Source organism: Carassius gibelio, chromosome A9 (genome assembly GCF_023724105.1).
Source record: "Carassius gibelio isolate Cgi1373 ecotype wild population from Czech Republic chromosome A9, carGib1.2-hapl.c, whole genome shotgun sequence".
Lineage (NCBI taxonomy): Eukaryota > Metazoa > Chordata > Actinopteri > Cypriniformes > Cyprinidae > Carassius > Carassius gibelio.
The window spans coordinates 8,995,541-9,020,339 of record NC_068379.1 but is presented as its reverse complement, the minus strand read 5'-3'; the positions used below and the strand labels follow the sequence as shown (position 1 = coordinate 9,020,339).

At 41.0% G+C, this 24,799-nt stretch overlaps 1 protein-coding gene across 2 annotated transcripts in view; it reads left to right on the top strand.

Annotated features, from left to right (window-relative positions):
* kalrna (kalirin RhoGEF kinase a) overlaps positions 1 to 24,799 on the top strand; it is a 205,455-nt gene that overhangs the window by 89,621 nt on the left and 91,035 nt on the right. For both annotated transcript variants that reach the window (XM_052606894.1, XM_052606893.1), the window contains exons 4-9: positions 11,611 to 11,803; positions 12,025 to 12,537; positions 14,648 to 14,770; positions 16,412 to 16,603; positions 16,694 to 16,825; positions 19,626 to 19,856. In XM_052606894.1, the coding sequence (XP_052462854.1) occupies positions 11,611 to 11,803; positions 12,025 to 12,537; positions 14,648 to 14,770; positions 16,412 to 16,603; positions 16,694 to 16,825; positions 19,626 to 19,856 (1,384 nt within the window). The remainder of the gene's footprint in view (positions 1 to 11,610; positions 11,804 to 12,024; positions 12,538 to 14,647; positions 14,771 to 16,411; positions 16,604 to 16,693; positions 16,826 to 19,625; positions 19,857 to 24,799) is intronic.

Here is a 24,799-nt window from a genome sequence, read left to right as displayed (position 1 = left end):
AAGATCATTCTCAAGTAATCATGAAAAACATGGCGATTAAGTGATCTAAACATTGATGGGCTTGTGTTTTCCAGAGCCTTACTGCTGTGATCTGTCAAGGGTTTTAAGAGTTGTAAAAGTGTGCTAGTTGGGTGTATACCTGCAATGTTAATTGAAATATCCTCTTAGCGCATTTGGATCAACTGGATCCTTTGCATTACATTGTCAGGACTGGTATTGTGCCAGTTTTGTTTTCATTCCTGTGTGTGTGTGTGTGTGTGTGTGTGTGTGGCTGGTGTTGTAAATGCAGCTGACCTCACTGGGCCACTGATCAATGCTGTCACTGCCCTCAGAAGTCAGCATCAAAGCTGTGAGCTAAGCAGTGAACAAAGATGGACTTAATGCGAGTTTAATTAGGAGAAAGAGAGAAAGAACCTGAAGGGAGGGAGAGCCCCATCTCTTTAAGCCTTTCCCACAAGCCATGATTCATCATCAGACCTCACAGTGTTTTGATGTGTCGGTGCCCACAGGCATCTGAGCTTCTGTCCCCTTCAGCTGCTCTTTAACGCAAAACAGCTTTAAACTGCATGAAAAGATCAATGCTGGTTCACTGAGAGGTATCAGTTACCCTGTCATGACGTGATGTGGTTAAGTGTCTTGAACGTGTGTTTATTGTAAGAGGGTCTGCCTTAATGTGTTTCCAAAGCATTTTTCCTCCCCCCTTTGCATTAACTGGACCTTCCATTCTGTCAACCAAAACAGATCCTCATTAGCAAGAAGAACATTTCATCCACATCCATTATGGATGTATAAATATCACAGTAGACACAGTCCCGGCCCAGTTCGATTTCCACTCGGGAGTAGCGCTTGCATCATCAGTGTCAGATGGATCAGTGTAAAGCAGTGCATGCTGCTGGTTTGGTGAAGAGGGAAAATCAATGTTATTGAGTCCGCTTGCTAACCCCCCTTCAGGCTATGATTCATGGCTGGTGCTTCCTGCGCTGGAAAATGATATAGTGTTTGTGACACGCTCTTTTGATCCTTGTCTGCATTCATGTTTGCCTTAAAATGAGTATTCTGTCATCATTAACTCACCATCATGTCGTTTCAAACTTGTATGACTATCTTTCTTCTGTCTGTGGATCACAAAAGGAGATGTTTTAAAAGATGTTTGAAAGGATACTTTGAACAAGTGGTTTAAACTAATAAAAAACAACAAATAAAACAAAGTGATATGGGTTTGGAACAGTGGGTTTATTAGCAGCTAAACTGGATTTGAAATTAACCACAATTGTGAGTAAAAGTGGTTTTTCTTGATTAAATGAACAATTAAGCAAGCTCCTGGACAATTGACCAAATGTAATACTGGAAATCTAAAACATGGATAAAATTGCAAAGTATGCAAAAGAACAATCAATAAATCAATAAATATGATTTAGAAATCATAACATGCAGGTAATAAAATTGATGTAATGGCCATAAATTAATAATTTGTTTATTTATAAAATTAATTTATGTCCATGTTTTACTAATTATTTTTTCAGTATTTTAGTTAAATCATGGCCACATTGTAGTAGTTTGTTGCCTCGTTTTTGGTGATTCGTGACCCAGATTAACTAGTTTGGTCCCTCATTAGTTTAGTTTAAACATGTTCATGAGTCACAAAGAAGCAAATTGGTACATTGTGGCCGTATATATGATGGCACTTTGTGAATGTGCAAGTTCTTTGTTTTTCTTGAGTTATGTAGTTCCTAATCATACAGCGTTTTTACTGACTTTCTGTCATCTATATTTCCCTCTTTGAGGTGCACAGAAATCTCTGTGTTGTTAATTTTACCGTCACTGAAGCACTAGTGGGTTATTTTTATCTTCCAGTTTCTGTCTGCTACCTCAAAAGCATGAGCCAGAAATAGAAGTCATGCTGTTTCCACTTAAAATGATGAGAACAATCCTCCAGGAAAATTTTAAATGGTGTCTAAACAAATCACCCTGTTGTGCTCCAAGATGATATTTGGTAGAGGAGACTCTTGAGTGATAGTATTTATATGGAAATTCAAGTACCAAAGTGGCTTAATGCTGTAATGAGGCCAAATGTGCAGTACTTTATGGTCTGAAGGACACACTAGCTCTTAATCATCGTCCTTTTCTCTGGGTCAAGTGACTCATTTAATACGAGTCAGACAGGAATACTCATCAAAAGTGTCCCACGCTCTCAGCATTTTCTATAAGTTCCTGGAAGACAAAGTTTGGCATTTGAAAAGATTTCAGGACCATTTCAAGTTTTCATGATCATGTCATAATCCGTTCAAAAAAATGCTATACTGCTTGAAAACATTAATGTGGTTATATACACGGACTGAGACAGACTTAACCAAAACGCAAGAATTTTAAAGTTCTAGGCATTCACAAATTATCTAACTGACTTTGTTTACCTGTGCACCAGTTATGCGATTATTTCCCCAAATTAGATGAATGACTTACTGTACATGACACAATCAAACCTTTTCAATCCTGTTTATATGCAATTTGCATTATTCTGATTATTCGCTAAGGTAATTTTTAATGCCATTATTCACATACACCACAGCACAATTGATAAATCATACATTAGGCGTGCTGCTGGTCACTTACATCAAATACAAAACATGACTACAGACATATCCATGTACATTTGAGCACATGCGCACTTTGGTCAGAGTGGTAAATATGAGATTAAGGTATTTACACGCCTTTTAAATCATAATATTGCCAAAATCCCATTATAATTGCATTATGAGGGTCACGTAAATGTAGCAATGTAACAAAAAATGTGTAAACACAATGAAAAAAAGAGATGCAGTGTGTAGTGTACAGTTCTTCACTGATTATATAGATCTGAAGTTGATGACAGTTTTTAGTAATTATAAAGGGAGTGCTCTTTCCTCTCTTTCTTGGCTTTACGTAATCCATTTAGAATTTCAATAATTGGAGTGTCTATTTACACTAAGTACAAATAGTCCACCTTGTTGGCTGAAGCTTATTACACTAACTCTGTCCACCAAGTGGAGCAGATGGTAAAAACTGTGACATATTCATTTTGACACGATCGACCTGGGTTCGAATCCACCTTTTGCCAAAAATGTTTTATCTATAGCTATTTGCGCTTAGTGTTAATAGCATCTATCACTAAGGAAATATGCTATTTTCCCTTAGTGTATTAAATAGTGTATTTAAAATTAAATGTTTAGTTTTTATTAAAATAGTTGTAAATTAAATAATTTTAATTAACAAAAAAAAAAAAAAAAAAACACTATCCCACAGATGGGGTAAAAGGGGTAAATAAACCCCATACCTGTTATTTGCTTAGGACCCCGAAATCAGTCTGGTAGACTAATAATTACTTAATTTCAATCAGGACCATTTTCCTCAAGTATATTTATTACAATTGTATTGCATACAGTTAGTGTTGGCGGTATGGTCATGTTCTGGGCAACCCTTCTTACACCTGTCCATGCAGCCATGCTTAGGCAGAGCGGGGAGAGCAGCAAGACAAACCTCCAAAACAACCATATGCCAAAAATTAAATGGTCAGTGATGGGAAATGTTGGCTTAATACTATATTTATGGGGGAAGCATCGCCCCAACTCAGTAAGGGAGCATGCAACAAGCATGTTGCTTAAGGCAAGGCAAGGCAAGGCAAGTTTATTTATATAGCACATTTCATACACAATGGTAATTCAAAGTGCTTTACATCAAAGAAAGTAAAATAATCATGAAAAATAAGAAAAAAATAAAAATAAAACAAGCAATTTTAAAACTTTTAAAATTATTAAAACATTTACTTAAAATCAATTTAAAAACAGTTAGAAATTGATTTTATATAAAATAAAACAGTGAAGATATAGTGCAATCAGTTCGGACATAGCACAGTGCTCATTCAATAAATGCACAACTAAACAGATGGGTTTTAAGTCTAGATTTAAATGTGACTAGTGTTTTAGCACATCTGATCTCTTCTGGAAGCTGATTCCAACTGCGGGCAGCATAGTAACTAAAGGCGGACTCCCCTTGTTTTGTGTGAACCTTTGGTATTTCTAACTGACTCGATCCTAGTGATCTGAGTGCTCTGTTAGGTTTATATTCAGTGAGCATATCTGAAATATATTTCGGTCCTAGGTCATGCAGTGACTTATATATGAGTAAAAGTATTTTAAAATCAATCCTAAATGTAACTGGAAGCCAGTGTAAGGACCTGAGGACTGGTGTGATATGCTCAGATTTTCTGGTTCTAGTCAGAATCCTGGCAGCAGCGTTCTGGATGAGCTGCAGCTGTCTAATGGTCTTTTTGGGAAGGCCAGTGAGGAGCCCATTACAATAGTCCACCCTACTAGTGATAAAGGCATGAACAAGTTTCTCCAAGTCTTGACTGGAAACAAAACATCTAATTCTTGCAATGTTTTTTAAATGATAGTATGCTGATTTAGTTACTGCTTTGACATGACTACTGAAACTAAGGTCTGTGTCCAGAATCACACCAAGATTCCTGACTTGTTTTTTAGTTGTATGACCCCTAGAGTCAAGGTATGCATTCACCTTTAGAACTTCATCTTTGTTTCCAAATGCAATGACTTCAGTTTTTTCCTTGTTTAACTGAAGAAAGTTCTGGCACATCCAACTATTAATTTCATCAATGCATTTGCAGAGGGAGTCAATGGGGCTGTAGTCATTTGGAGATAAGGCTAGGTAAATCTGGGTATCATCAGCATAGCTGTGATAGGCAATTTGGTTATTTCTCATTATTTGACTCAGTGGAAGCATATACAGGCTAAACAAGAGCGGTGCAAGAATTGAGCCTTGTGGGACTCCGCATGTCATGGACGTCCACTTAGACTTATGCTCTCCTAGACTCACATAATAGCCTCTCCCTTCTAAATATGACCTGAACCATTTGAGTACCATCCCAGAAAGTCCGACCCAGTTTTCCAGTCTCTCTAGTAGTATGTTATGATCGACAGTGTCAAACGCAGCACTGAGATCTAGCAATACCAGCACCGATATTTTGCCAGAGTCGCAATTTAAGCGAATATCATTTATTATCTTAATGAGTGCTGTCTCTGTGCTGTGATGCCGCCGAAAACCAGATTGAAAATTGTCCAGGTATCCATTTGAGTTTAAGTATTTGTTCATCTGATTAAAAACTACCTTTTCTATAATTTTGTCTATAAAAGGAAGATTAGATATTGGTCTGAAATTGCTCAAAATTGTGTTATCAAGATTGCTCTTTTTCAGGAGGGGCTTAACAACTGCAGTTTTTAGGGAGTTTGGAAATGTCCCAGAAAGAAGTGAGGCATTCACCACTTCTAAAAGATCTGCTTCTAAGCAGTTAAGCACACTTTTGAAAAAAGATGTGGGAAGTGTGTCAAGACAGCAGGTTGATGATTTTAGGTGCTGCACTATGTCTTCCAGAATTTTGCTATCAATTGTTTCAAAAATAGACATAGTATCTTTTTGATATTGTGGCCGAATCTGTCTGACCTCTGCATTACTTGAGGATGTGCTAATCGCCTTCCTGATATTAATGATCTTCTCAGAAAAGAAGGAAGCAAACTCATTGCATTTGCTGTCTGAGAGCATTTCACTGGGAATCTGACTTGGGGGGTTTGTCAGTCTCTCAACAGTGGCAAAAAGAGTACGAGTGTTATTTAAGTTACTGTTTATAAGGTTTGAGAAGAAGTTCTGTCTATCTGTGGCTAGTTTAACATTATAAGCATGAAGGCTGTCTTTATAGATGCTATAGTGAATTTCAAGTTTTGTCTTCCGCCACATCCTCTCTGCTTTTCTGCATTGTCTTTTCATAGTCTGAACTGCTGTTGATCTTCTCCAAACTGATTTCTGTCTGTTTGTTTTCTTACTGACTATTATTGGAGCAATATCATCACTAAAATTCTTAACTTTTGAGTTGAAGGAATCAAGGAGAATATCAACAGAGTCTGCAGAAATGCTTGGTGTTAAAGATATAGCCTCCGTAAATAGTACACGTGTGTTCTCGTTTATGCATCTCCTTCTGACAGAGACAGATCTAGATTCAGTGGTAGCAGAGATCAATATATCAAAGAAAATACAGAAGTGATCAGATAGTGCTACGTCCTTAATAACAATGGATGAAATGTTTAGACCCCTACTGATGATTAGATCCAGAGTGTGTCCACCTTTGTGTGTGGGTCCATGCACATGCTGAATCAGGTCAAAAGTGTTTAAAACCGTTATCATTTCTTTTGTAGTTTTGTTTTCTGCATTATCTATGTGAATATTAAAATCCCCTGCTATTGCAAAACAGTCAAACTCTGAGGAAATCATTGATAACATTTCTGTGATCTCTTCAACAAATGCTGAAGAGTATTTTGGAGGCCTGTAAATAATAATAAACAGAATGCGTGGAGCACCTTTCAGCACAATCCCTAGATATTCGAAAGACAAGTACTGACCAAATGACACTTGCTTGCATTGATAGACATCTTTAAATAGAGCAGCTACACCCCCACCTCTTCTAACAGTCCTGCAAACACTCATGTAAGTGAAGTTAGGAGGGGCTGCTTCATTTAGGATTGTTGCACTGCAGCTGTCTTCTAGCCATGTTTCGTTTAGAAACATAAAATCCAAATTGTTTGTGGTTATAAAGTCATTGATTAGAAATGATTTATTTTTTTAGTGAGCGAATGTTTAAAAGTGCTAACTTGATGGCAGTGCTTTGTGTCTTTATATCAATCTTAGTTTGATGCATAATAGGCCGCAGATTAGATGAGTTTGCCCTTCGGCTTGAGATGGCCTTAGATTTTCTATCACGTGATAAAACTGAAATAGAGAAAGCTACAGGCACACTGGGTTCCCGCTTGTTCTGTAAGCATTTGTGAATGTTGCTGCTATTATAACGGGGACCCGACACATATCACTGAGAGCTGCTATCAGTTGTTTTTGGTTCACCTTCAGCAGATAGAGAGTTTGGGCCCTGGCGTTGTGGCAGCGGTCGGAGAGCTCTCACAGGAACATGGCCCACAGTCTTTGGTTGTTGGGGGGCCCGCCGTTTTTTTGTTGATATCTGGGGGCTAGCAGCAAATGAGTGAGAGAGTTTAGTCCCAGCATACACCAATTCCTCCATTTTCTGTGAGAAGCACAGAAGTGGAGATGCTGGAGAGAGTGATAATGTGTCTGGTGAGATGGGCTGTGTCTCTGGTGTTTCCGGTGGCTGTGATGTGTTGTCCTGGCTTCCCTGGCTGTTTTCCAGAAAGTCATCCCTGGGTGCTGAATCTTGTAGCTGTTTTGATACATCACAGTCTGTCTGTGAGGAGCTCTGTTGGCAGGGCTCAGCAGGGATAGTGTCCATCAGCAGTGATTGTTTTGGCTGCATGGTGTTATCAGTGTCCTTGCGGGATATGTCAACCACATGATGACTCGGACCCGGTGTGTGTGTGCTGAATGGATTGACACACTCTGCTGAAGGATGACGGAGGGAGAAGTAGATATTGTCCTTAAGCACTCTGGCACCAAGTTTGTTTGGGTGGAGGCCATCTGGTTTAAACAATTGTCTATGGCCCCAGAAAAGATTGAAGTTGTCGATGAAATTTACTCCTTTTATATTACAAGATCTTTGTAGCCATGTGTTCAGCCCAAGCAACCGTGAAAACATATTTGTTCCCCTTGCTGGGAGTGGTCCACTGATGAACGACTGAACTTTGAGTCTTCAAAGTGTTTCAAAGAGTTCACTGAAGTCCTTCTTAAGGAGTTCTGACTGCTCTTTCCGAATATCATTCTTTCCCACATGGATGATGATTCGATTTGTAGTCTTGTGCTTCATCAGAATGTTCTGAAGTTCCTTGTTCACATCAGAGACTGTTGCTTGAGGAAGGCAGCATGTTGTTGTAGTCCTGCTACGGATGTTTCTGATAACAGAGTCACCCACTATCAGAGTCCTTGGCTCGGCTGCGCTCTGAGCTGAAAGCCGCTGTCTGCTCGTCCTTGAGCGCCTGTTAGTAGCGGTGTTAGCTGCTGGCTGATCAGATCCATGTTTAAATACATTTGGGGATTCCTCACCCGCATTCATAAATGCTTGAAATCTGTTCTCAAGATGTGTAGGGGTTTGTAGAATACCAGTATTTACAAGCCTTGTCATAGTCGAATCTGGCGTAGAGGAAGCTAATGGCAGCAATACGAGAAGATCATGACAATCTGATGTCTCGTGTTCCTTTGGGTCTCGCTCCCTGTTTGTGCCATCGATTAGAGTGGCGATCAGTTTTGGCTTGTTCCTCTACACTTGGTATAAACTGTTGAGATTCAGAAGATTCATGGGACTCACCGGCTGTATGCTGAGGGGGTCCATGACGACGGTCTGCTAAGTGTTCCGTCTGTTTTGGAAGTCCAGAAAGTAACTTTGTTTCAAGAATCACAATCCTTTGTAGAAGTTTGCAGCAGTTCATGCAACAAGTAGATCCAACAGGAGGCATTTTCTCTCTCTTCTGTTTGGTAGGCAGTTGTTATCCCGTCACAGGAATGTAAGCTGTTAGCAGTGGGAGACAAAGTCTTCTTTTTGTAGTATTATTCCAGTCCCAATGTTTTTAGTTTTAGCGTTTGTGCCAAAAATCTGTTGTTTGAGCACTGTGCTGATCTCTTGAAGTAAAAATCTTAGAAAAATTATAAAAAAGTACAGAAATAAGAAGCAAAGCGCAGAGCAGTAAGCTAGAACGTCCGAATGGTAGCAAAGCCGGAAGCAGCTTAAGCTGCTTATACAAATATTTGAATATAGGTGGAAAGCATACACCCCTACCATCAGCAGTCTAATACTGTGGCAGTTTGTATATTTTACCAATTTCAGTGTCTAACATGCTATTACATTGCATTGAGGGGGAAGTGTCACCCCAAGTTAGGCAATCAAGGATATGCAACAAGCATGTTGTTTAAAATGCTTAAAGCAAATATGTGATTGTAAAAGGGGAAGCACACGACCCCTAGTGGTGACACAAGGAGCATGTTATATGCATTAATGCTGTAAATTGTATAATTGTGGGTGGCAGTCCGTCAAGAGAAGTATACACCCTGCGGAAATACTTTGAATGACTGTCATTGATATTAAGTTCTTATATGTATAGAAGCCATAGAGCGTTAAACACGTGCTTCTGACGCTGCGTGCAGCTGAAATCAACCGCACACTCACACAGTTAATGAAAACATCAACCTTAGAAATAAACAACCGTGATATTGCAACTACGCCGTTAAATACAACAAAACCCCAGCTGAAACGCCTACACGAGAATGCTTGTTTCATTTAAACCTGTTCTCATGGCCTTAACTATCAGCGCGTCCTCAGAGCGATTACATGATCTAGACTGCGTGTTGCTCCAGGTGTATGAACACAGATGCGTAAATGCAAATATGCTAAATATTTCGCTCCTGCAAATAATGCAAACTGTTAACATCATATATATATATATATATATATATATATATATATATATATATATATATTGTGACGAGTCAGCTGCCTCCTCCCTGATTGTCACCGGCACCCCGTCCTAAATCGCCGCCATTCACCAGGCTCCCGACTGGAGTGGGTGTGTGAGAGGAGGGGCGCTGGACGAGTCAGGGCTGGCGGCGTGTGATGGGGCACACCTGAAGGAAATGGAGCCTCATCACCGCCACTGTTTAAAAGCCCAACGCGCTTCTCCTCAGGAGACCGGTCTCTTCCCCGTGCATGCACACTGGTGTCCTCGTGGGTCCAGGAAGGGTGCGTTGAGGGACTCCCGCGCCACCAAGACGTGAGCTGCCGGACCCGCGATCCGGATGGGAACCGCACCCGTATACACAGCCGACGGGCCAGGATGCCGGGCCGTCCATCCCCTACCAGCACCGCGGCCAACGAGAGAGACGCGGCCGCTAGGAGAAGCCGCCGCCCCTCGCGCCCCGGACCAAGGAGGGGAGCGCGTGCGGCCGCCGGACTCCGCCCCTTGCCTGGACCCTTCCTCGATGAACACTGCCCGACCTACACAAACCCCGCAGCACGACGAGGACACCAGATTCCCTGTTATTTTGGACACTTTCCCCCTTTGGCCACTTTTATTCCCTGTGTTATTTTATGATTTCTGTTAATAAAAGCCTCTCCGAGGCCTGACGCCACGCCCACTGTGTCTGTCGTGTGCTCCTCCCGTGACACTGGTGGAGAATGCGGGCAAGGCGGAGCCTAGACAGCGCAGTTGGGAAACGTCTGGTGACATCACTCCCTCTCGCTTGCAAACGTTCGTGAGAACCCGGACTGGGACGGAGGAAAACTGGGGACAGCTTCCCAGCCACAAAAGGGGTAAGTGACTTCCGTTATTGTCATTTTACCCTGTGGTTGGTTGAGGCTGTCACTAAAACCCGGTTTCTCAGTCCCTGTTCCGGTGCGCTGCGAGAGGGAAGACCGCCCGGAGAGGAAGCCCCGCCCACTCCGACCGTTTGGAGCCTGGTTGAGGATGGTAGCACTCCCGTGTGGGTGGCACCCTGGTGACGGGGATGTCGCTTGGGAGGGGGAATGTGACGAGTCAGCTGCCTCCTCCCTGATTGTCACCGGCACCCCGTCCTAAATCGCCGCCCTTCACCAGGCTCCCGACTGGAGTGGGTGTGTGAGAGGAAGGGCGCTGGACGAGTCAGGGCTGGCGGCGTGTGATGGGGCACACCTGAAGGAAATGGAGCCTCATCACCGCCACTGTTTAAAAGCCCAACACGCCTCTCCTCAGGAGACCGGTCTCTTCCCCGTGCATGCACACTGGTGTCCTCGTGGGTCCAGGAAGGGTGCATTGAGGGACTCCCGCGCCACCAAGACGTGAGTTGCCGGACCCGCGATCCGGATGGGAACCGCACCCGTATACACGGCCGACGGGCCAGGATGCCAGGCCGTCCATCCCCTACCAGCGCCGCGGCCAACGAGAGAGACGCGGCCGCTAGGAGAAGCCGCCGCCCCTCGCGCCCCGGACTAAGGAGGGGAGCGCGTGCGGCCGCCGGACTCCGCCCCTTGCCTGGACCCTTCCTCGATGAACACTGCCCGACCTACACAAACCCCGCAGCACGACGAGGACACCAGATTCCCTGTTATTTTGGACACTTTCCCCCTTTGGCCACTTTTATTCCCTGTGTTATTTTATGATTTCTGTTAATAAAAGCCTCTCCGAGGCCTGACGCCACGCCCACTGTGTCTGTCGTGTGCTCCTCCCGTGACAATATATATATATATATATATATATATATATATATATATATATATATATAGATATATATATATATATAATTATTATTATTTTTTTTTTTACAATTAGCAGACCAGGCAATAAACACAGCGATATGGATTAAAAGAGCATTTACTTATCTTAGATGTAGATTTCAGATGTTCTGCAACAGTTTGATTTGCAAGCAGTGATGTGATCATTTAATTGTAAGCAGAGATGTGATAGAAGAATGGTAATTTAAATAGACTGCTTGTGATAGGTGTCAATGCTGGACAGGTACACGTCAGGAACAGCTCACTGTCGGCTGATGCCAGCTTGATTGACGTGGCCCGCCTGAATTATCGCGATGCTGAATAATTGTTGCACACATTTATGGAAATCTCTCCTTCTTTGTCTGTTTCAGTGAGGATGTGTGTAAGAGGGGTTTCACTGTGATTATTGATATGCGTGGTTCTAAGTGGGATCTGATAAAGCCGTTACTGAAGACCCTGCAGGAAGCATTTCCAGCTGAGATCTGCATCGCTCTTATCATCAAACCAGACAACTTCTGGCAGAAACAGAAGACCAACTTTGGCAGTGCCAAGTTTACTTTTGAGGTAAAAATGCAATTATTAAGTAGCTGTCTAGTCTACTACTCTATGTCTCTCTCTCTATTCGTAAACCTACTACAGACAGTTAATGTGTTGATTTAGCTGATAAAATATCTGACTTCATGTTTCCATTCTATATTTCATTTATGACTCACATCAAACAAGAGGCTGGCTGTCCTTACTTTCACCCTAAACTGACATGTCTGTTTCTACCTTCCCGCTAACAGACTAGCATGGTATCAGTGGACGGGTTGACCAAAATTGTGGACCCATCTCAGTTAACGGATGACTTTGAGGGATCTCTAGAATATAATCATGAAGAATGGCTTGAGCTCAGGGTCGCTCTTGAGGAGTTCCTGGCCAGTGCTGTTCACCTTCTCTCCCGTCTGGAAGATCTGCAGGAGATTCTGGCTAAGAAAGAGTTCCCGGTGGATGTGGAAGGATCTCGGAGACTCATTGATGAGCACACTCAGCTGAAGAAGAAGGTGATGAAGGCTCCAGTGGAAGAACTGGACCACGAGGGCCAGAGACTCTTGCAGTGCATCCGCTCCAGTGATGGCTTCTCAGGGAGGAACTGTATTTCTGGAAGTGCCGACTTCCAGAGTGTGGTTCCTAAGATTGCCAGTCTTCTGGATAAACTCCACAGCACCAGACAGCACCTGCACCAGATATGGCACCTAAGAAAACTGAAGCTGGATCAGTGTTTCCAGCTCCGATTGTTTGAACAAGATGCAGAGAAGGTGAGTCAGCACTGGTTTAACCTAGTATGAGTTGACTATTTATGGCATTATGAGTGAGTGAGTGAGTGAGTGAGTGAGTGAGTGAGTGAGTGAGTGAGTGAGTGAGTGAGTGAGTGAGTGAGTGAGTGAATGGGTAAGTAATTCAGTGAGTGAATAAGTAAGTGAGTGAGTAACCCAGTGAATGAGTAAGTAATTTAGTGTTTGAATTGGGAGTGAATGAGTAATTCAGTGTGTGAGTAATTTAGTGAATGATCAAGTAACTCAGTGAGTGAGTGAATAAGGAAGTGAATGAGTGAGTAATTAAAAAATAAGTAGTAAAAATAAGTAAAAGTAAAAAAGTAGTAAAAGTGGACAATAGGGGAAAATGCAGTTATGTAAGTTTATGCTTTACCCAAGAACTTTTCCCAAAACCTTGGTTTATTTAACTTTTTACCAATGCATTTAGATTGCAAATGTGTGTGTGTGTGTGTGTGTGTGTGTGTGTGTGTGTGTGTGTGTGTGTGTGTTTTAAACGCTGATCTGAAAATATGTTAATCTAAAAATTGTGAAGGGTGAAGTATGGATAAATGGAAAAAGTAACTTTAGTCCAGGAATGTTCATCTTGAAATATTACTAACAATTATAAAAGTTGTTCTTTAAAAAATCATTAAAAGATTTCAAAGCCAGAATTTTAAATTAAACTTAAATGCCCTTTCATTGCTAAATAAAATAATAAAAAAAATAATAAAAAAAAAGGCCTTGGAAATTAGTTTGATACTGTAGGCTTTATAGGGTTAAAAGTGTGACCTCACACTAACTCTTGCCACTTTATGATAGCAGTGAATTTGAGATAAATGTTCAGACATAAGATGATGGGCCGGAGGGGCCGCTCACAGGGTCCCGTCTGATGCTGAGGACTCATAAGTGCTTTCCGTTGATGATTTAATTTCGCTCAGAGTGCAGGTGTTTATTTTTAGCTACCAGACACACAACCTTTCACTCGAGATGGGTATAAATGATTGAACATCATTTGTCTGTCAATGTGCCAGGCCTTCTTATGTCAAAAGGCTAAGAGCGAGCAGTCATTCTGCGAATTAATACCTCTATCCAACTTCTCAGAACGAGCCCAGACCTATTAGATTAAACCATCCCTTGTAAAATGAATGCAAGCAGTCATTATCATTTATGCTATCTCTCAGCTCTTATCTTGATTACAAGAGCAGTTCATTTGCAGCTCTAATTAAACATTTATTTAGGACAGTTCTTCGGTATTGAAGGATATATTGTTTACTCAGAGGCAATGATGGTGAAACATGTGGATAGAATTTGAATGACTTTGGTATTTGCATGTTTGTGTATTATTCATTATGTTGCATTTTGATATTTTAATTAAAGCAGGTTTATGTATTAATTAATGCAACACATGACGCTTTAATGTATAAAATATGTATGTTTGCAAAAGTATAAGATTTAGAATGCATTTTGCAATAATTGGCAACACAATTTATAAATCATCTTATTGATTGGACTCCAGGTAGAAGAATTTTTGTAGAAGTCAGCTTATAGAATTTATAATTTAGAACCATGTTTTCTTTTTTTTTTCATCTTCAACATTTCATCTGATCTTTAATGGCAGAGAAAAATGAAATATTTTATGGTAAACCCTAACGAGATCACATAGTTTTTCTTGTAACTGTACATAGCCTATATGATGTTTCAGGTGAGAACAGCAAACTCTGACATTGACAAAAAAGGCATTTATGATGAAGACTGTGTTAACAATATGTTCTAGACAGCATAAATCCTCCAAAAATGTTTCTATAACTGATACCTGTGCTTTAGAGCAGCATATCAACAAGGGAATCACAGAAACACAGAATTCATCCATGCATATTAACATTTTTATCTAAATGGGTTCCTTATCATTTGTTGATAAAAATTCTTAAGATTTTTTCACGTTTGTCATTCTGTTACCTTTCCTTAGTTGTCATATGTTAGTCTGTGTGTTTGATTAATTCTGCATGCCGTCAAAGTAATAACAAACCCCCAAACTTAGTGGTGTGTAAGCTTCATAAAGGAATGGAGCAGAATCATATGCAATAAATGACTTTCTGTTGTCATCTCTCTGTAGATGTTTGACTGGATCAGTCACAATAAGGAATTGTTTCTTCAGAGCCACACAGAGATCGGTGTGAGCTACCAGCACGCTGTGGAACTCCAGACTCAACACAGCCACTTTGCCATGAACTCCATGGTATGTCATGCTGATGCTTGTAGAAGCTTAGATTGTAGAATATCACTACTTAACTTCTTCATTTCATAAGCATTTGTACATTTATACCACATCACCAGTTCTTCAAATCATAAAATACACTGCTTAATGATTGTCATGAAAGTGTTTCATTCATACCAATTGAAAAGAAAAGTTTGCAAAAAATAAATAAAATTCTGTCATCATTTATTCACCTTTTAGGAATGTTATTAATCTTTGTTACATGAATAATCTCCACATTAATATTCTTTTGTCCATGCATTGAAAAGCCACAGTGATCTACTGAGCGGTTTAATCCAAATCTTTGGAAGAGACACAATCACTTTCAAAATCATAAAGACACAATCATAAATGGCAGCTCATGGGACTTACTTGATATATGAGGACTAATGAGGTTTTTCACGTTTATCAGGCAAGCACATTTAGGCTTCTGTTTAATATATTTGATGTCAGAAAAAAATCGTACTCACCATCACAAAATCATAAATACAAAAAAGAAACTCAAGAAAAGAACATAAGATAAAACACATCCGATGCACACTCTTTATTTAAAAATCTAATAAAAAAAATAACGTTGAATTTTATTAAGAAATGCTACATTGACATATTACTCTGACCAAAGTAGTTTGAATGCGCTTGACGTCATTCTTTTGACTTTCAAACTCATAAATACAAACTTCCCAGGAGGACTTGAAAGCACCAAATGTATATGCATTGATCAAGGTTTATATGAATGCATAAAAAAAAAAAAATAATTCTGTTTATCAAATAAAGTGATTGTGCCTTTTTAGAAGACTTGGATTAAACGGTTAGATTCTCGTGGATTACATCCACAATGCTTTTATGAATGTTTGAAAGCTTTTAGATTATGTAAACAAAAATTATGAGAGAATATTACAAATATAGTCATTTTATTGTTCGAAGATGAACAAAAGTCTAATGGGTTTGAAACAACACGAGTGAGCATGATGATTGAATTGCCATTTTTGGCTGAACTATCCCTTCAGGAGGTGGGTGAGCTGGTCAAATGTTCCCAGTCGTATTGAAGAACACACTTAACCAGCTTAACCAGTTTCCCAACATCATAGCAGAGGTCGTCTACCAGCCTTTATGCAGCTAATGCAGTCTGATTGGTTCATTCAGAGAGCTGTCTCTGTAGCTCCTGCAGTCTGAATTCCTCCCAGCACTTTAATCATCCTCCCAATCATCTGAGCTCAGATACACAAACACACACACGCTGCTCATTCATCCTCCTCTTCTTTATCCCAGCATGATTGTTGTTTTATGCCTCATTAACTTTGATTCTAATATGAGTCTGCTTGTGTTCATGGAATCATTACTCTGACTCTTTAGTTTTCTTAATATATGGCTATAAATATTGTATATGCATATTCAAACAGTCCAACTAATGAATCATATTATTTGATGAAAGGAATCTTTATTCCAATTAAATAAACACGTCTCTGGTAAAATCCCTCTATTGCACAACCTCCAGTGATTTATTGGTTTATTTAAATACCCTGAAGTTGGATTCTCACTAGTTTATATGAAAGCTTGCTCTTATGCCATGTTTGTTTATAGCCCCTGCCTTCACACGATGCTCTCTGATCTAACGTTTTCCAGAATGCATATGTGAACATAAACCGAATCATGTCAGTGGCGTCACGACTGTCGGAGGCAGGTCACTACGCATCGCAGCAGATCAAACAGATCAGCACTCAACTCGATCAGGAGTGGAAGAGCTTCGCCGCTGCTCTCGATGAACGCAGCACCATCCTCGCCATGTCTGCTGTCTTCCATCAGAAATCCGAGCAGGTGCCTGATTTATCACCTGTAACATGCAAATGCTATTATAAACAATGGTGACTGTGGTGTAGTAGTTTCTAATGGTCTGTGTTTGTGCAGTTTCTGTCTGGTGTGGAAGCGTGGTGTAAAATGTGCAGTGAGGGCGGGCTGCCGTCAGAGATGCAGGATCTGGAATTGGCCATTCATCACCATCATACGCTTTATGAACAGGTCACTCAAGCTTATACAGAGGTGAGAACTCAACTGTGTTTGAATTTATGCCAAATTTAGCCAATGCACCTTCTAGCATATGTTTTCCTTTTAGAAAACAAGCCAAAAAAAGTACAAAAATGTTTGAATGACACAACCAGAATTCATTCATTCATTCGTATAGTATTTATACATTTTTATTCATTAGTTTTAGTTTATTTATTTTAAGTTATTTTAATTCTCTAATCTATAAAATAAAATATTTCACTTCATCGGGAGCTGTGTCAGCTGGCACGATCATCAATGTACACCATTACATTTTATAGTTTTCTCACCAATCAATGTCTAAAATGGTTCAGTCTCTGTGCTTACTGTTTGGTATGTAATCAGCCTTCTCCAGCTGTACTAACGTTGTTTGATCTAGAAAAAATTAGTGAACTAGCCCTAATTAATCTGAAGACATAACAGGAAAACAAAGCCACAATGTTGTTGTACCACATGAGTTCACAGACCTCCACCCTTCATACTCAGACTGCAGTGTTTTTATGTGTCCTGTGTATGATTGAATATTCATCCCTGTGTTTCCAAATCCTTGATCATTTACCCATGACTCTGTTTAAACAGCTGACATTAGAGAATGTGCTCTGTTGTAGATCTGGTTTAAAACATAGAATCTTTCACTGTCACGTTATCGTGTTGACCTCAGTACACAATACAATATTAAAGTTAGTTTCACTCACACAAATACGCACCGGATTTCTGCTGTAGTATCTCAGTTTCCACCAAATGGTAATGAGCAATGTTGAATGAGATACATGATTATAAATAATATATAGGGTGGTTGTTCAAATCACAAACACAAGTAGTACTTTGTTAGTTATATTTATCGCATTAATAATATATGTATCTCATTAAACAATAACACATTCACTAATGAAAAGATGCCTGAAATGAACCATTAAAATCTGAGTCTAATTTTATTTAAAAAATTTATTTAGAAATTAATCTATGTCAGATTTTTGGATCCATTTTGCCTCCAGAGTTCTTCCTGTGTTTCCTTTTATGGTCTTTTTCCTGTTCTTGTTTAGTTTGATTAATTCATGATTCCATGCACTTGTGTTCCTCTAATTGCTCTGCGTTTATAGCCCCAAGCTGTTTTATTTTTTTATTTTTTTATTTTTTTTTGGTCTACTTGTTGGATGTTGTGTGTTTCCATGTTCTTGTTGTGGATTTACCCCTATGATTCAAGTATTAAAGATTTTGAATGTTTTTCTTTGTCTCCATTGTTCTTCCGACAGCGAACCATGACAGAAGAGTCCACCAAAAACAGTCACCTCCGTGTTTTCCCCTCCAATTGTTTTCTTGTTTTTCCCAGTGTCTTTTTTCCATTGTTTTCCCAGGATGGATGCCCTTCTTCGCCCCGAATACCCCCTCTTCCTGCTGGAGCAGGGAGATAAAGCTCTCAAGGACCATACTAGACTATTCCTGCTACTAGCAAATACCACCAGCTACCCGGACGACACACTATGTGCGTTCTATGATGCCAGTATTAACATTGAGTTCAGAGCACCGTCGTCCAAAGATGGTCCTCGAGAGGTGGTGTGGACACTGGCGAGACACAGTGCCACAGTCTTCCCGCTGCGCGGAGTGCATGTCCAAGCCCACAGCTGATGGTGAGCCAGAGCCCGCCGTGACCAATGAGCCATCGTCGCACGGAGCAACAGAGCTGAGGAATGCCATGGAGCCAGAGCTGCTGATGACATCAGTCAAGGTGTGTGAGTTGGCAACAACACCCACCACAAGGGAGAAAACCTCAGACAATGTGAGCACAGAGAGTAACTCCGCCCCCTGCTCAGCGGCTGAGGGTGAGTTTTGTATGGCGTGGTGACTGTGCCACACTGAAGACGAGAGGGCTCCCATTCCTAAGTTCTCTCAGGAGGCTCTCAAATGCCTCCTCCTTTGCAGTCATCTGGCAGCCACACTGCTCGCCCTCATTCCACCATCTAAACAGTGCGAGCTCCACAGAACTGGCATCCTCCAGCATATCTCCAGTGTATCCCTTATCTCCACTTCCAGCCTCTGGGCTCCGGACTCCACATCGGCCCGTTGACCCATCCAGCTCCATCATAGCTTCTAGCTCCCTCCTCTCTGCTGTGGCCTGGTTGTCCACTAGCTCTGCCACGCTCCCTTCATCTTTTCTTCCCTCCGGCTCCAGATCCATGCCTTTGCGTTGGTTGCCGGCACCATCTGCTCCGCCTAGAACCTCTGGATCCTTCCCATCACTCTGGCTCATCTGCTTTCCTTCTCCACCTCAGGCTCCTCCACCATATGCTCCGCCACCATTGGTCAGCCCCCTGGAGTTGGTTGCCATTCCTCCTCCATGGCTCCTCCCTCCGTCAGCTCCACCGTGAGTCATCGTAATGGCTGTGGCCTGGCTCCAGCTTGGATCCTCCTGCTCCAAGCCCCTCCTGTCTCTTCCCTGGGTCCTCTCTAATTCGTCACCCCCATGGACTATGTCTGCTGGCCCCCTCCCGGGTGTCCGTCCTCCTCCTGAGCCTCCTCCCAAATTTCCACCCTGTGTCAATGGTGCGAGGATGACCCTTCCATGCACCTGTGTTCCCCTAATTGTTCTGTGTTTATAGCCCCTTTGTTTAGTTTGGTTTTATCAGGTCTGCTTTTTTGATGTTGTGTGTTTGTGATTCAAGTAATAAAAATTGTGAACGTATTGTGAACGTAACGTAAAAATTGTTCTTCCCACAGCAAATCATGAAAATCTATGAGTATGTAAAAAATAAATGCACCCCTGCTGTTTAATAGTTCTTATTTCGTTCTCTCTCTGCAGGTGAGTCAGGATGGTAAGGCTTTGCTGGACGTTCTTCAGCGACCGTTGAGTCCCGGTAACTCAGAGTCTCTGACTGCATCAGCTAACTACTCTAAAGCCGTGCACTGTATTCTGGACGTGGTCCATGAGGTCCTTCATCACCAAAGACGTCTGGAGAGCAACTGGCAGCACCGTAAAGTCCGTCTGCATCAGAGACTGCAGCTCTGTGTCTTCCAGCAGGATGTCCAGCAGGTAGATGAATGCTCACATACGTTTACACTCTCACAGACTCTCTCACTAAGTTCCCTACTTAGATAGCAGTTTTGCAGTGCAATGTATGGAATATACCAAGCTACGTAAACAGGGTAAAATACTGTGATATATCAAAGTAACGTTATTGCCATATGATGTCATAATTTTTACTATGGTACCACATAAGTACTAGTAAATAAATGAATAGTTTTCATGTTTTTTCTTAGATGTGCTGTAATTCATCCATAATTTTAAAGTGCAGGATGCCTGGAAGATAAAATTTGTCAACAGTTCACCATAAATTCAGAGTTGTACAGTTTTATACTCAAGAGTGTAGATTTTATTTGAGTTTTTTCAGTGCTGGATAGTTGCCCAGAGGAGCAGTTAATATCGCTCCATTAGCCTCTTTCAGTGTGCATGTGGCAGCTCTGGGCCTGGATTCAGATAAAAGTCCTAAAAGTCCTGTAGAACAGCCAACAGACCCAGACAAATCAAGATCTGAATCAGAACCAAAGAGCTATGAGGCCAAACCCAGCCCAAACGGGGATGAGATTCGGACCAAACACAGGGCAGAGAGCAGCACAGATGACACCCTTCATTACACTGAACAGACTTTACTCCACTCCTGTATCAGTTTCAGTCGTTATGAGCACTATATCGATAGTAACATTTGATGGGGATAAAGACAGAGAAATGGGGAAAATCCGTAAAATTTAGAGGCAAACAGACGCACAGTGCAAACTTCGGAGATGGTTACATCCACAAAGAAGACCCCGACAAAGAGAGCAGCACAGATGACACCCTTCATTACACTGAACAGACTTTACTCCACTCCTGTATCAGTTTCAGTCGTTATGAGCACAGTATCAGTTGTTTTTAATCCTCTCCATTCTCTCTTCTGAACCTTATGACTCCAAAGTTATAAACTTTGTGCAATTGTAGTGACCTCAAATCTTAAAAGTGTATATATATATGTGTGTGTGTGTGTGACCCGTCACGGAAACCAGTGACACAAGTCGGCAGCACAACTTTCGAGCAAAATGAGAAAAAAGCGTTTTTTTTTTTTTAAATTGGTGATTTTCGTTTTTTTGCAGAATCTGTTAGTTGATATCACAAAGAAGCCTCTCCATGTTTGAGATAGCAGTATTGGTATTTTTAAAAGCGTACATTTTGAGGTTGAAATCAGCTTGTTTGTCGGAGATTCTAGCACGCAGTAGGGGCGTTTCATTGTCTGTCTGTATTTCCATACTGGATAAGCAGGTAGTTTTTTCTTGTGTTATTGTTATTTTGTTATATGAGTTGGACTGTAAGATATCAGAGGCTATATCGATAGTAACATTTGATGGGGATAAAGACAGAGAAATTGGGAAAATCCGTAAAATTTAGAGGCAAACAGACGCACAGTGCAAACTTCGGAGATGGTTACATCCACAAAGAAGACCCCGACAAAGAGAAAGTGTGCCAGAACGACTTATTTAATTGGAGGCATCTAAATGAGATGTAAATGAGCCCCATTGTCACTCACAGCAGTGAGAACTGGTGAGAACTGCACAACCTTTAGAGGCTATTTTCTGCTTTTTTAGTTTTTTTGAGTGCCTACCTTCAAATGGCCACACCTTCTCCAAATATTATCAGATTTCCATGTGTTACACATCGTTGGAAAGCTTGGAGACTACACTTTCAAAATCTGTGAATAACTCAAAATGCCCCAGAGCTGAATTGTGTCCCTACTTTCCGTGATTGGTCACACAAACACACACACACACACACACACACACACACACAAATTAATTAAAACAAAAATAAATTAAATTAAATTTATATATATATATATATATATATATATATATATATATATATATATATATATATATATATATATATATATATATATATATATATATATATATATAAATTCCTTGCAGATAATAATATTGATATAAAAAAGCTAAGACTAAAAATATATTAGGTGTAATTAAACATCTTAATTAAGTTACTGCCAGTAATTACATTTCTTAAACACACTTATTCAGATTGTAATCATCTCAAATTAAAAGTATTATTTTAAAGTACATTTTCATTACTTTTTAATAATATTTTGTGCTAAAGAAGCACTTATTTTGATTTGGTAATACCTTGAAAGAAAACATATCTCAAATGTACTAAACTTCAAGCTTAACTTTACTGCTGTTCCTGTCCCGCTTTTGCTGAGGCACAGCGGCGATTGAGATCTTGTGGATTGCAAATGGATCTGGCAGAGGGGTTAAAGACTGGCATGGCCTTTTATTTGCTTTCACCTACTATATCCACTGCTCCCTCTCTGGGCTCAGAAGCCTGTACTGCGGTTTCTTCCACCCAGAGGGAGGGCACCATGCTTTGCCTCTCTTCCTCTGAGGAGGTTGATGTGGTGAGCATGGAACAGAGTGAGACTGAGAACTTGTCACGTCAGTGTGTTCAGTATGAGGAGCTGCTGTTGATAGGCTAAAAAGAGTGGCCAGCTTAGCAGCAGGAAATTCATCCTAAAAGTAAACCAAATTAGTGTTTCCTGGACAAAGACAACGGCTATGGGATGATGCCATGGGTTGAGCAGTCGCTGGCCAGCTATCTCTCCTTGAAAGCAGCATCATCCCTGAAGGTTCCAGTGTTACCCAAGCCCTTAATATCCACTTTGGCTTTGGTGGGTAAGGCTTACACGGCAGTCTTGTAGGCATACCAGGCTGACCTGATAAAGGACCTGGGTAACAAAGATGGCTATTAGGAAATACAAGATGTCCGCCAGGCCATTGATCTGTCCCTCAGTGCCACCAAGGAAATGGTCATTTCATGGCAGCCTTGGTGGCCTCTGAGAGACACTTATAGCTGAACCTGTCCGACATGAAAGAGAAAAGCTCTGTTGTCAAGAGGTGGGGAAGAGCGGAGGATATCTCATCATATTGTGCTCATCTCTCCTCAGTGTCAGATCGGATTGTTCCTGCCAGGTTTTCGCTTCAGGGCACCATTGGCCGCTCATATTACACCAGAAACCTCAAGAGACTGGTAACCTTAGTAGACTTTCTGGCAGCTTGGAGACTTTTACTAAATGTCTCACAATGGACCGTGCAAACTGTTTCCAGTTTGGCTTGTACTCCTCCTATCAACGGGGTTATCCCCACTCTAGTTGGTCCGGAGCAGGCTCTGGTAATGGGACAAGAAGTATACACAGTCTTGAGGAAGGAGACCATGGAACTCGTTCCTCTTCTTGAGAGAGATTCCAGTTTATACAACCTCCGGTTTATACAACCCCAGACATACTTTGTCATTTCAAAGAAGGATGGGGGGGGGGTTACATCCGATTATAGATCTGTGCCATCTGAACCATTCTGTCAAATCGTTCAAGTTGTTGACATTCAAACAGATTGTGACTCAGATCAGGTCAGAGGACTGGTTTGTTACCATATATCTAAAGGATATATACTTCCATGTTTCCATCCTTACCAAACACAGGAACGTCCTGAGGTTCACTTTTGGGGGCAAAGCTTACCAATAATGGTTTCTTTCTTCCGGCCTAGCACTATCGCTCCACACTTTCACCAAGTGTATGGATCCCGCTCTGGCTCCTCTCCTAGACTCCAGGGCATCTGCCTTCTAAGCTATATAAATGATTGGTTGATTCTGGCTCAATCAGAGCATGTGGAGGTTTGGCATCGAGATGTCATCCTCGCTTTTATGAAAGAGATGAAGTTAAGGCTATACACCAAGAAGAGTGCGCTTTCTCCAGTTCAGAGCACCATTTATCTTGGAATGGTGTGGGATACGATGACGATGCAGGCACATTTGTATCCTGCTCGTGTCAGTTCGATTCTTGCAGCTATGAACAGTATCAGACTAGCCCAGTCACTCACTGTGAAACAGTTTCAGTGACTAATGGGTCTGATGGCAGCTGCATCCAGAGTCATTCCTTTTGGCTTGCTGTACTTGAGACTCCCACAGTGGTGGCTCAGGACCAAAGGGTTTTCCAACAGGCGCAACCCATTTCACTTGATCAAGATCACGCAGGGATGCCTTTGTGCCTTAGCCACGAGGAAGAAGACTTGGTTCCTGTATTAAGGTCATGTGCTAGGAGCTCTTTGTCATCATGTAATGCTTATGTCAGATGCTTACATCACAGGCTGGGGAGTGGTCAAGAGTGGCCAATCTGCCCAAGTTCTGTGGGTAGGTCTCTATCTCATGTGGCACATGAATCAGACATAGTTTGTAATGGTGATACCAAATTTATTGTATTTCAGGTGATGGACTGTGTTTCAGTTCTGTTCATGCACTGTGTTGTAGGTTTAGCAAGGAAATAATTTAATTTACCTTGCATTCGATGATTGTTTAAAGTTGCTCTAATGTGCTGATTGGGTAAAGCATCACTCATAGATTTTCTGATATGCGGGAAAGTTGATCTCTGATTGATGCAGTTTGATTTCATCCCTCAAATGCAGATCAAGGTGAAACATGCTAAACACTTTAAACACAAACATATGGCTCTGATAAACCTGGATCATTGGACATCACATACTGGATGTTTTCTGAGAGACAGATTGTTATTATTATCCATATTTGGTGATGTTAGTTTGCCTCACCCTGAAATGTTAGCAATTCTTGAGTAATGAAGGGTGAGAAGTATCCAAATATCTTCAAGTGTGTAGTTAAATACAGGCAATGAGTAGGTTGAGTTTAGAGTAAATGAACAGACCTCCCACACTTCTACACACACAAGTCTTGTTTGTGTTCAAATGCTACAATTTAAAGTAATAGTTCACCACAAATGAGAATGTGCTTCCTAAAATGTCCTTTTTGGAGGTGGACTGTCAACATTCTGTTAAACATCATTTTTTTTCTATTCCACGTTCTATTAAGAGAATTTCTGGATGAGTTGTTTCTTTAAAAACTCTCTTGTGCCTGACTGCATTAGAGCCCTT